Source organism: Anabas testudineus, chromosome 21, assembly GCF_900324465.2.
Source record: "Anabas testudineus chromosome 21, fAnaTes1.2, whole genome shotgun sequence".
Classification (NCBI taxonomy): domain Eukaryota; kingdom Metazoa; phylum Chordata; class Actinopteri; order Anabantiformes; family Anabantidae; genus Anabas; species Anabas testudineus.
The window spans coordinates 7,216,505-7,229,510 of record NC_046629.1 but is presented as its reverse complement, the minus strand read 5'-3'; the positions used below and the strand labels follow the sequence as shown (position 1 = coordinate 7,229,510).

The 13,006-nt window shown below is 39.7% G+C and overlaps 1 protein-coding gene across 2 annotated transcripts; it reads right to left on the bottom strand.

The window, feature by feature from the left end:
• Positions 1-348: 348 nt before the first annotated feature.
• Positions 349-8,885, bottom strand: creb1b (cAMP responsive element binding protein 1b). Of its 2 annotated transcripts, XM_026377185.1 has the most exons (8): positions 8,577-8,881; positions 5,896-6,008; positions 5,664-5,810; positions 5,439-5,539; positions 4,928-5,082; positions 4,235-4,420; positions 3,964-4,117; positions 349-3,717 (listed from the first exon to the last, which is right to left on the bottom strand). In XM_026377185.1, exons 2-8 carry the CDS (start codon positions 5,998-6,000, stop codon positions 3,573-3,575), a joined length of 993 nt encoding a protein of 330 aa, XP_026232970.1. In that variant the 5' UTR covers positions 6,001-6,008; positions 8,577-8,881; the 3' UTR covers positions 349-3,572. The 2 variants fall into 2 exon arrangements, with proteins under 2 accessions (XP_026232970.1, XP_026232971.1); XM_026377186.1 differs by lacking the exons at positions 349-3,717; positions 3,964-4,117 and having other exon boundaries at positions 4,254-4,420; positions 4,924-5,082; positions 8,577-8,885.
• Between the last annotated feature and the right edge of the window lie 4,121 nt (positions 8,886-13,006).

The following is a 13,006-nucleotide window of genomic DNA, read 5'->3' as shown; positions in this document are numbered from 1 at the left end:
AACAGCACTTTTATTATGGGCTGGTATAGTTTCATAATGTAACAATGTTTAAACAAACTGTATGTAACACGTCCTCTCTACAAGATACTATACAATACATTGCATTTTAAATTGATAACTTGTAAAAGAGGCAATATATAAACTGATCACATCAGAAGTTAGAAAAAATGTAATTACTGTTCTAGAAATTCTATATATATACATATACTTTTTCACACATGGATATCAATCTGTTTCATGCACAAACAAGGCCCATAGGTATAAACTATTCTGGCACAGAAATGAAAACACTGTTGGCATTGCTGGAAAGATATTGTCACATCACAAAGTTGAACTCACTATAACAAATCAACAGAAAAAAGGTTTATTACTAGATTTTCTTTCAGCACCAGCACTGGATGTGTGAATAACAACAGGTGGAAATAATATTTTTCAGAATAAACATTTTCATCTCAGTAACACAGGTATTGTAATGGCCTAGGGACCAAATTTACCGTTCCCTCTCCTCTTTAATAAGCTTTACAAAGGTGTGGTTTATCTCACTTAATTTCATACCTTTAAATTGTACTGTAAAAAGATTCATTCTGCATTTATGATTTCTTAAGCCAATTAAACCCTTTAATCCTCTAAGTATTACAATTATTACTGTATATTTTACAATAACAAAATGTTTAAAACTAAAAAGATAACACTGTCAGAGCTACCATGAACTGATAATTTAAAAGAGAATATAAAAGAAACAACACATTTTAAGGAACACTCTGATTGTCTGTACTGTAATTAATCAGCGACCATTAATGTGTTCCCCCAAGTTTCCTCTCAGTTTATGACTAAGGTTCTGAAACGTATTTGTGAAACTCAAAAATCTATTTGTAGTCCAGTGATTTTCAACTCAAGCTAGTTCATCTTTGAACATAGACATGAGTTATTAGCTCACAGCCAAATTAGAAATGAAATAATGACAACAAATAATTTGTGTTTGAAAGCTCAGGAATATCTATCAAATTGCCCTTGAGTTAGGTTTAATTTGTCTAACCACATTCATTAGCTCCGCTCAGAAATAGAAGAACCCAGGATGTAACTCCAACCCAAACATTACGTTTCAAACATCACCAGTGATATGGGGGACATTTTACACATGTATGGAATTCCTTAAAAAACAAAACAAAAATCACAGACGGTATTATTTTTTTACCTCAGGAATATTTTGTTTACAGAGGATTTACATTTACTTCCTGTCTAAATGAGCCCTAATATTTGAGATGGGGGTGGATTAACTCACCATTTGAATAAAATATCTAATAGTTTGTAGTAAAATGCAGTCAAAGTACATTAAAATTAACATAAAACGATCTACAGTAGAAAGAAAAGTTGTGCTTTCATATCCTGTACTGAATGATATAAAAAAGGGTACTGAGCCATTTCTGCTTAGGTCTATGAGATAAAAATACACTTACAGTTAAACTTGGCTAAACGTGGCTCTGTTACGCAGTTTTCAGCCATACAAGGCAGTTAATTAAGTAACTGATTTCTAATTTGCTGCTTTTAACAGACTTGATCTTCTCTACAAACAAACACTGTTGATCCAAACCAGGGTACATCACTCCAAAATACAACATCTCCAACAAAGGCCTTTTCTTGTACACTTTAGCTGCCATGATTGTGTTAGGCCTGGTGAATTACATGTCTTCTATTATACATTAATATATGTTACAAATATGTTGGTTTCATACAAGCCATAAGAACATTTTCATATCAAATAAACAAGAAATACATGAGGTCTACACATGCTGTAGAGTCTATGTACAGTAATAAAAAAAATAAACAAATAAGTACACATATCTTCTCAAAAGAGAGTCCCAACAAAGATGATCTGTTTTCAACAGAACCCATATCTTGGTGTATTAGTGTTAAATGTATGTAATTGTAGCCTATTATCTTCTGTAGATGTCACTAACAATCCAATCTGCTACATATTCTAACTGACTTTGCAATCTCACAATATAACAGACACAAAATTGTAAAAAAAAAAAAGAAAAAAGAAAGAAAAGGAAACTCTGAACATGGCGTCAGTGCTTGATGATAAGTTAGTAGTAGTTGACCGTGGCACAGTGGTGAGATGGTTGAGCTCAAATGTAACTTTAGTTTCAATTGTTTTAATTACTCAGTAAATGTATGTTTTAAAACAACCTGAATCTTTTTTTATACGTATAATCTTAGACTTAATCTTATCTGTTATGACAGAATTTAGTGACCAAATTAGTTGATGACATCTGGGGACATAGAGAACAACAACAGTGGTGTTATACACTAAACAAATACCCAATCATCTAAACCATTAATTCATTAAATGATTTTATATTAAAATTGTGCTTTGTGTCTGAGATACATATAGTAGTAATAGTACTACTCCTTGAGTTGCTGCTTTGCTGTACTTAAATCTAGTGAGTTATAGTTTACATATCTAAAACACATCTAGTACATAAAATGAAATTCCAGGTTGCAAAAAAACAATACATTTTCTTTAAAACTGTGCTTGAGCACCGCAATGATCTTATTGAATAGCAGCTCTGTCAACCAACTGTTGTGGAGGCAGAAAAGAAAAGTGATTAAACTGAAAAGTGTGACACTAAAATACATTTCTGACTGTGACAGTCCATGCTGACATACACAATTCCACTTCCTTCACGATAGGCAGTTGGTAGCATCTTTAAAAACACACACAAAAAAAGACCTGTCTGTGCCCAATAAGTTGTAGAGTCCCCTAAACAAGTGGCCATATTTTTTATGTACATTAGGATGTGGATCAAGTAGAGATGAACAATTCATTCAAAGCCTTTAACTGCTACTGACTGAGCTTGCCTGATACAGAAACATAACTGCTCACAATCACACTGCATGAAATTGTCTTCAGATTAAAGGCATTATTGCTTACATATAGTAATTAACACAAATTATCTACTGAGTCCACAGAGGCCAATAAAACTTTTAAACACTTGAACCATGAGTGTTTAAGGATGAACCATCTGGTTGGGTTGGAAGTTCACCATTTTGTTTCACCTGAACCCGATATGTACATGAAATAAGTAAGGATCAAATTTCCTCTGACTCACTGGTCTACTGTCAAACTTTTTCCAGTGAAGCGTCTGTCCAGCAACTGCAGTGAGTGCAATGTTATGCTAACTCTGATTTGTATTAGCCCAAACAATAACAGTGAGACGCAGGCTCACACACATTTGTGTGAAGATAACATGTTACCTGGTGTCAGCTGCTGATTTTGTGCTGCAAAGGACTCTTATTAGACTGTAGAGCTTCAGTTAGGAACTCAAAGTTGAGCCAGGATGCCAGTATGTGCTGGTGTTCTCATTGTACCAATCCTGGAAGTGTATTTTAAATGTATTTTTCTTAAAGCCTACAGGAAAAAAGGTAGTATAAATGAAACTTGATTAGGGTGGCTTGTTTAAAAAGAGCCAGCTTGGGCAAACTGGAAGGCCAGGCAGGCGGAGTCAAACAGTCAAAGTATTTGAAAAGAACTGAAATGCTACTTGGCCCAGCTCCGTTCAGGACAGGAACTACTCAGACTTATGGCAGTAAAGGTCTTTAAGGGCTTTAAGTTCTTCAATTAGAGTTTTGTTTTGGTTCTCCAGCACGGCCACTCGGTTCTCCAGACACTTAACATACTCCTTCTTCTTCCTGCGACATTCCCGGGCTGCCTCTCTGTAGGTAGGATAAGACACATTTTGTGGGGAATTTGGAGTGTGATTATATTTCATATGCTACTAATAAAATAAGCAAGTGTTATTCAGTTTTATTTTTGGTTTATTTACGGAGTTACTTTAGTGCTTTAGATTGATTTGTTTGACAGTACATTAAAACACAATTGTGGTCACTGTTCCAGATGGCTGCAGCTGTGGATTCTGAGAAATTGCCACACAAAGACACAGATTCCCCTTTTATCCGTACCTGTTCTTCATGAGGCGGACTTCCCGTTTGCGGGTAACCTCCTCTGTGGCTCCCTGGGTGGGGAGGGCTGGAGAAGAGGCCATGACCACCCCTGGGGCGATGGTGCTAGCAGGGGCTGCTCGGATCTGATAGGCCTGGACGTCACCAGAGGCAGCTGAGATGTGTGGTTGGTGGAAAGTGAATGTTAAATGTTAGCTCTTTATAAAACCAGGGAAGGGATTCACAGTAAAATAAAATGGGTGCGGTCAAAGATAATTGATCCCACTCTCACCTTGGACCACCACCTGGTTGCTGGGAACCAGTATTTGCTGGCCATCACTGGTCTGTGCGTACTGGAGGATGGTGGCTCCAGGCTGGGCAGCTGCTGCTGCATTGGTCATGGTCAGTGTCTGAAGGCCCTGGACCCCATCTGTACCATTATTAGCCAGCTGAATGGCTCCACCCTGTGTGATAGCGACTATGTTCAGAGATAGGGACAAATGATAAAGAGAAAAAGGATATGAGACAATTAAATCAAAGAAAAATAAAGACAACAAATAATTTCAATTGTGACCACACCCGATTACACTATGATCACATTAAATTATGTACTATGAGTAGGACATCACAGCAACATAGGACATCCAACAAATGATGGGTTCTCCTCCCATTCATTAAGAAACACTAAGTAATCAAGCTTGTTGGCTTCTTAATGCCTTACGTCCTGCCTTTTACGTTACCATTACCCAGATTCATCAGGATGTTTTTTATAGACTAAGGGGCAGAAACAATGAACCACACAATAAAAAGTAAGCATATATTATCTTGTTAAGTTGTCTTAAAGGAGTTAGTTTTCTGTCCTTTATTCTCTTTGGCTTGGTCTTCACCAGTTCTTCAAAAATATCAGGCTCTTTAACTGTTAAATCTTTCATTTTCACCACAGCTTAAAAAAAAATAAAAAATTACATTGCCACCTTTCACCTACTGTATTGGCCGCTGCTGGTCTGGTAGATGGGTGTGGGGACAGTAACAGTGGTAATTGCTGGTGTGGCAGCAGCTACAGATGAATCCTCCTCAGCCTTTTCCTCCTCGATGCGAGGGACAGCCGGAGCGTCAGACGAAAGGTCGTTGAGGATTTTCCTGTTGAGACAAACAACCATGGGAGCTTATAACAAAGCATGGTGAGCTTCACACTTCTAAACTACCATCTGGAAGTTGGATCAGACCAACTGGACTTCCTTCTTGTTAGGTCGAAACATTTCACTACTCATCCAAGTAGCTCTTCAGTCTAAAGATAGAACTGTTAAAGACCTGAAATGTATCCTCCAGGTTGGTTTCACTTCACTCTTGGCATGAATGCGCCTATTAGGTGTTTTATTAGTTCTCATTAGGTATTCAGGCCAGATGTGAAATGAAACCAACCTGAAGGAGAAATTTCAGGTCTCTAACCAACTATCTTTAGACTGGAGAACCTCTTGCCTCTTGGTACATGTTACCTGTATGAGGGGCGTCGTGACAGAATCTCTCTGCGCTTCTGAGAGTCAGTGACACTGTCTACTGACTCCTGAGAGTCTTCACTTTCTGCTATGGTGGAGATCTGAAACAAACAAATGAGTCATAAATCAGGGCATAAATGCATCACGCAAACCCAATTTCAAGGTAATGACATTGTGGCTAAACATTGAGTATCTAACACTAGCATTGTACGTGTGTGTATTTACCTGTACAGCCTGGACCTGCGGCGACTGGATAACGGACGGTTGTGCAGCCTGGATAACACCATGGACCTGAACTGTCTGTCCGTTGGGAAGCTGAACCAGAGTAACTGTGGGACCTGCTGCAGTAGCATGGCCTGCTGTCATGGATACCTGAAATTAAGGAGTGACGTGCCTGTTGTTTTCAACAGTAACAGTAATCTATACATATAGAGCAAATTTGAAAACAAAGTGCTACCTGTGCCAAAGTGGCGATCTGTGCCGGGGTGATCTGCTGGCTCTCTGTCTCAGTCACAGCAGTGTCTGCCCCCTGCTGAGCCTCCGCTGCTGACTCCATCTTCATTGACTGGGCTGAGGAAAGAGATTTGAAGAGAAGCTGTAAAATGACTTTAGTGGAGTTACAGAAACAGCACATGTAGCATTAGGATCACAGGTTGTTCATGTACCTCAACTTAGGAAAACCAAAGAAATTTTCAGATTTAAATTCAAACCTAACAACAGAATCCACATTAAATGCAAACATTGTAAGAAGTTTTTAATTAATTAACATCTCATTATTTCTGTTCTCTGTTATCAGTTGCTTCATTATTATCACAACAGGAGAAACATGTTCAGGAAAAATGACATGTAACATATTTTTCCTTAACTAATTTTTGTGGTATATTAAATTTTAAAACAAAATAGGAAAATGTGATGATAAATCAATCACAGGTACAGAGAGCCAAATGTGACATATTGTTTTAGTATTCACTGTGGTGTTGTACAAGATAAAGAGAAGCAGCAGATAATGCTGAAACATGATTATATCTTGCATTTTTCCCAATATTGTTTTATGAAAAAAAAACAAACAAACAAAAAAAAAAACAGTTATCAAAATATTACCAAATGTCAATTGATAACTAATCAATTCAGCTCTTCTGAACTAATTAAGTTTAACCTTCAGGCAAAAAAAGTAATTTACTCTATTACAATACTTCATTTGCCAAAAAGGGAGTAGAAAGGTGTGAGTACTACATCTGAAAATGTGTGGCAGGCTTATTGTGTGCAACTGTCAGTGTTTACTGTTCCTAATTTATCATGTGGTGGAGCACGAAGGAATAAACATTTGAAATAAAACAATAAGATTAAAACCTCATCCATGGAGAGTAGAAACACACAAAGGAAACAGGAGCTGTCTGTGCTGTTCCTGGTTGATCATACACTTGTGTCTTTCTATTAATACATCATAAATTACATTTTGACTTTTTCAAAATGAAGCAAAGCAATACATTAACTATAAACCACTGAACCCTGGTTTGCTATTTTCTTAATATGAAAACAAAAGTGAACATGTGCAGGGCCCAAACCAGATTTGAAAGAACTCATATTCCTGCCTAAAATAAATGTACTGTGTGACTCTAGCTAAGGCAGGTAGAGAAAAGGTGAAATTATGTTTATATGTTTTAAAGTTAAAGTACATAGTACGTCATTATCATTATTAGAACTGAAAAAGGTGTTTTTCAGTATAGTGCTAAAATTAAAGAAACAACACTACACATACACAAAGATGCACATTAACACAATAACTTGTCATAAACTTTAAAATAATGCTAACACACTATTTCCAAGGAGCCTTCAGTAATTCTAGAGGCTTTGGTTTGTGGGAGTCATAACAAACTGCCTTTTAAGGTGACTGTGCAGACCCAAACCGGAGGTCTGTTTATGGACTGACGGCATTCGTACAGTCAGGAATGTTAAGGGAGGGTCTAGAGAAAGTCTCTGAAGCTGAAGCTGAACCAGAGCTTTGAGGTTTAGGTTTTCCTAAAACGAGGAAAACCTCAGGAAGGTCTGGGACAGAGTGGGCAGGTCAAACACAGACAAGAGATCTTATTTAGTGTGTGTGTGTGAGATTTATAATATGAAAAAGCACGACTGTAGTTGGCTTCAATCTGAATTTCAGTGAATCAGCAGCTCTAACATAAATCCTACTTTCACAGGGTTATATTTTCTACTACATGTTTATTATTATAGTGAGTGGTGTTGGAGTGTTTCTAATGTTTTGGGCCATAATTCATGTGCCATGGATCCTGTTGACTTGACCAAACTAGTCAAACCCATGATTTGATTGTGTTGAGGGCTGCAGTCTGCTAAAGGCTGCCTCTGATCACGGTGTGGTTTCAGCACAGGGACTGTTGATCTGGGACGTGTTGCTCTCGGAGCCCAGTGATCTCACACGGTGCGTAGCGTCTCCCCGCTGCATGATTGGCTTTACACATTTCTCCCTCTGCTTTTCAAAAATCACTTGCATGCTCCGTGTGTGACAGCAGAGCCACATGGCCGGGCAACGCCCCCTCAACGCAACACCGGTCACATCCCGGGAGATAAACCCACATTGAAACACCTGGAAACCTGAGCGTAAACACGGATCTCCAGGCCTCGGTTCGCGTTTTCAGCGCGCATCCAAACGCGACGGCCTGCTGCAAGGGGGCCGATGTGTATCAGGACCAAATGGATGGAGGCTAAGGAGAGGACATGTAGCTGCTGTGCAGCAGGTGTAGAATAGAAAATGAAGTTACCAGGCATTAATTAACTAATAGGAACCACATCGCTGCTGGTGGCTTCAATGCAACGGCGCAAATCAGTGCGCATGAAGCTATTTCCATTAGCACCACTCGACAGCGGAGAAGTTGCAGCACTAATAAAGTCCTGTCACCGTTTCTGGTGTGTTAACACGCACGATGTCCCCCTCGGTTCCCTATCAAAGCCTCACATCAGCTCTTTTTCCTCCCAAACAGCCGCAGCCTCCACTCCCTCCATCCTGCTACAAACACACCGCGGCGCCATGATTTCTTTGTTTCCTTCGGGCCGAACCCGACCAGACCGACGCTTTCTACAGCCGCGTCCCGTCTCTCTGAGCCCCGGACACCGCTCCGTCCTTACCGATACAGACTCCCTTCGTCACTCCCGGGCCTCCGGAGCTCCACTTTTATTCTGGCCGACACGTAAGAGCCCGCGTCAGGCTACACCTCCGCCGCGTCACCGGGAACAACAACACGGAGATTGGAGAGGGACGAGAAGGCAGATGGCGACGCGGACCGGAAATGAACGAAGTGCGAGCGGAGAAGGCCGGAAAATGCCGAGCAGAAGCGAATCAGAACGACAACCGCTGTCTGGTGAAGCGTCTGGAATAAAGACACAATTTACAAAAATGATTCAACAATAACAACGATAATCAATCAGCTGATAATGGATGATAATACAAACTGTTGCTATGTTCTGTTAACTACGTAGAGGGTCGTTTAGTTCACCCATGTAACCTCAAACACATGTATTTCTTTTATTTGTAGGACCAGTCCAATAAAGTTTTGGTTTGAAATTGAGATTTGTAGCTATCAGTTCAAACAATATCAAACACAATCTGATATTAGAATAGAAATATACTCAAGGTAGGCTATTCAAATAAAACTGACACTATTACGGAGTCATCAATTCTTCAAAACATTTTACTGTTGTAGCTGCTCATTTGCTATTTCTGTGGTTCACAACCATCCCAAGGTTAAACGACATATCCAAGGAACAATGGGAGAGGGAAAAAACAATGATGTCTTTAATGCCTGCAACAAGCTGACAGTCAGGTGTTGGGCATCAGTGAGTGTCTGTCACCCTAGATTTTGTGATGTGTCCTGCAGTGTTGGCAAGAAACCACTTCCTGTAGGTGTGAAATAGACCTGCACTGCACCCAGGATACACTTTGGACCATTTAGGTTTGCATTGTAACTGGGCCCCTCCAAAAAGCAGAATCATTTCATTACTACATGTAATGCAATAAAAGCAAAGTCATGGCCAAAAGATTTGGAAGTGACACAAATTGAATTCCTACATTATCTTCTGATAATGCATGAAGAAAGTGTGGTCAGTCAAACTTTACATAGATTTTATTTATTTGCCAGGTAAAAATTTTAGTTACTTATAACAGGCTCATAATTGTACCACACAAACATGGAAATATTAAGCCATAACTGTACATTAATCTTCTTTTTATTCTTTTGTAATGGAGTAGAATTGTAGTGGAATAAAATTATTAATTCACAGGAAATAAAAAATATTCCCACACATGTACCTTTTAAAACCTTAAATTATTCTAAAGTACAGTGCTAAAGATACAGTATGTCTTTTTTATTTCACATATTGTTATAGTAAAAGTTAAAATGTATAGTAATTTGCTGTCAAAGGCTTCCAGACTCATAGCCTGGCAGCAGATTTATTCCCTTGAAAGGTTTTTGAGCGAGGGCTCGGTGAAGTGGATCAAGTCTTTTCCAGCTTGATTCCTTATTATTGCATATTTTAACATTACCAGGTTTTGAAAGACTGGATCCAGTTCATGCTAACACTGGTTAGAGGTGAGGTCTATTCTTGACATGTTCCTGTGGACAAACATTCACACTCACCATTTAGTCTTCAGTAATCCACCATGAGGAGATGCTGAGCAGGTGAGGTACTGCACCACCATCTGGTGTGTGTGCATCACTGGGACATTAATGAAGAACTCCATAAACAATCGAAGGATGACTTACGTTTAGCTGCTTCAGGTACAGGGTCCTGGCATTGAGCAATCTGGCTCACTGTCATGTGAAAAGGCTTTTTTTTAGTAAACCCATTCTCTGTCACCACCAGAGGGAAGCATAAGACCAGATTAATGCACACAGTAGCAGGATCTGTAGTTATTCTGCACATTGGCTGACAACATATTGCAAATAAAAAAATAAAAAAACACAAGCGCCTAACCCAATGGCAAGGACTTGCAGATTTTCTCTCGTGGGTTTGTGAGAAGATTGAGCTTTATTTGGCCAAATGATCACTTCCAACCTGGCACCAGACCAGTTTTTTATATCACCTAATCCTGGGTTGGTGCTGCATTTCGATCACCAATGGTACAAAATTCTCAGCTGAGAGTGATTAAAATGCATCAGATAACACAGTACTTAAATAGTTTATTGTCTGCCTGACCACATTCACAGAACAGTCCTCTCAACGGGAATGACAACCCCCACGTGGAAGTATTTATAATGAGCTTGCACTGACACGGAAATCCAAGGTTTTACAATGAAGAAGTAAAAAATCTTCACTTGAACTCTCGTTTTGTTTTCCTCTATTCTGTCTTCTTGTCCTGTCTAACCTCAAGTTGGCGAACAACACATCTAAGGGTCTCTTTTTTCCTCTCATGGACCCCCAGCCTGACACAGGACAGACAGGCAGCCTGGTTTTTATCCTCCCAGGTGGTGGCGCTGTAGAGCTGTGTGAACTCTTTAACCATGTGCTCCTTGGTCTGCGCCTCCCCTCCTCCTCCACAGCGACAGCAGCGTGTGTCATCACGTAGATATGTGGAGTTTATCAAGGCAATTCCTTTTATAATCCTCCTGATGCTCGTTGCCGGTGTTTTATCTGTTTAATAGCATTTTACTGCTACACACCATAAAAAACACCCTTTTTATTGTGACACCAAACACATTGTTTGGGGAATTGACCCTGCCTGGGTAATGAACAGCAGTGAATTTGCAGCCAGTTATAAAAAAAAAACACACACCAAAAAAAAAAAAAACAGAAAGAGACAGGAGGGGAGGAGGGGGGAGACCATTTTGACCCAAAGAGGAGAGGAGGAATATTTTACAAAAGGGGGGAGGACGCCTGTTCTCCACGTCCCATTAGAGGTTTCAAGGCTGCTGATTTTTAGCTGCTTTCTGGTTTTGCTGGATATCGTCCATTAGTCAACCTTCACTTAGTTATATGTAAAAACAATACAACAAAGAATGCAGCATTTTAATACCACTGCCTGTTTCACAGTGTGTAATTTGAAATATATACGTATATATAAAACAGGAAGGACAAACAACAGCTATAATTATCATTTCCTTCAAAAAGAAAGAGCTGTATAGGATGCTTGACAGGTGAAGATGTCCAGACTGTGGCCTTTCAGAGAGAGCTGGTGTCAGTGACTATAAACCAAAGAGAGGACCAGGAAATTCTTCAGGGTCAGGAAAACATAGATAAAATGTACACATGGGATAGAGAAATCAAATAAAGACAACAGAAAAATACAGGAGAACAAGTCTCAATACCAGCAATGCACTGGTGAGTACTGATTACATCACATAGCATCGCACAGTGTCCATTACAATAACAGTAAAATCACGTGCACGAGAGCTCTGCAGTCATCACTAGGAGCACATGTACATGTAGAAATAATGGCCTCTGTGTGTCTAAAGGGAGGTTTCTGGAAAACAACTTGATTCATAGTGAGAGAGATGTGCAAAGACACATCACATACCTGTAAGTCGCCTATATGAATTGATTGTTTAGGTTAGAAAATTGATTTAATGTTTAATAAGTTGACGATGGCACCTGTTATTTTGACAGAAGACCTGGTGCAGATGCTGAATTATGAAATATACTATTGACAAAAAACAGTACCCAGTGATTTTGGAGCTGGGTGTACTGCGGGGACTAAAAGACTCATTTTAAAATCTTGACTGCAATAGTAAATCACTGCGGTGTGTAAATGCAGTAATAGTGTCCATAATAGCGAGGACAGCTGGGAATCAAAGGGATGCTGCTTGGGAAAACTGGGAATGTATGGAGCTAATACAAGAGCAAACAGGAACAAGAAACCTTGATAGGTTAGCTTTCAGGAAATATCTTGTCTGTGTGTATAATCAGTAAGAAGCATTTTGTCCTTGGTCAAGTCATTTTAGGTGTTTTGTGAAAAATAAGTGGTATAAAGATTGGCTGTACTCAACAACAAACAGTGAATAACCTATTAAAACTGGAGAGTTGTGGCATTTTCTTGACCAGAAGACAAAAGACAAGTGTAGGACAAGTGTCCTACAAAAGACAAGTGTAGGGGAACATTTGAAAGAGACAGAGTGTGTTCTCAAGTAGAAATACAACTGATTTTAGATGCACACACACACAGACACAGAAAGAGAAAGAATCAATAGAGGCATTTGGTCTATTATCATAAACACACACTGTGTGTGTGTGTGTGTGTGTGTGTGGGAAGAGTGGTGTTTTTATCTCCAGATGGTTGACTGAGACTTGGCTGGTTGTTACAGAGAGTCAGAGAGAGAAAAGCAGGCAGAAGGCGTCTTTTCTACTTGAGCTCAACTAAATGTGTGCACCTGTGTGTTGGTGTGCACCACGTCTGCCAACCTGCCCGCCTGCGTGTGTTTGTGTGCGCGTACGTGTGTGTGTGTTGGTGTGTGTGTGTGTCTGTGATTGACCTTGAAAAAGGAGGCTCAGTTGGAGGAGCGAGAGATGAGGAGCCCACCTCCCCCCATTTGCCCCCCTCCTCCCCTGCTGTGCCTCCCCCCCGG

Bases quoted from the DNA above. Each gene is read 5' to 3' on its own strand.
- creb1b (XM_026377185.1), bottom strand. From the start codon at position 6,000: ATGAAGATGGAGTCAGCAGCGGAGGCTCAGCAGGGGGCAGACACTGCT. The intron at 5,811-5,895 runs GTAGCACTTTGT...CCTTAATTTCAG, and splicing joins AGATCGCCACTTTGGCACAG to GTATCCATGACAGCAGGCCA. The intron at 5,540-5,663 runs GTAAATACACAC...TGTTTGTTTCAG, and splicing joins CGCAGGTCCAGGCTGTACAG to ATCTCCACCATAGCAGAAAG.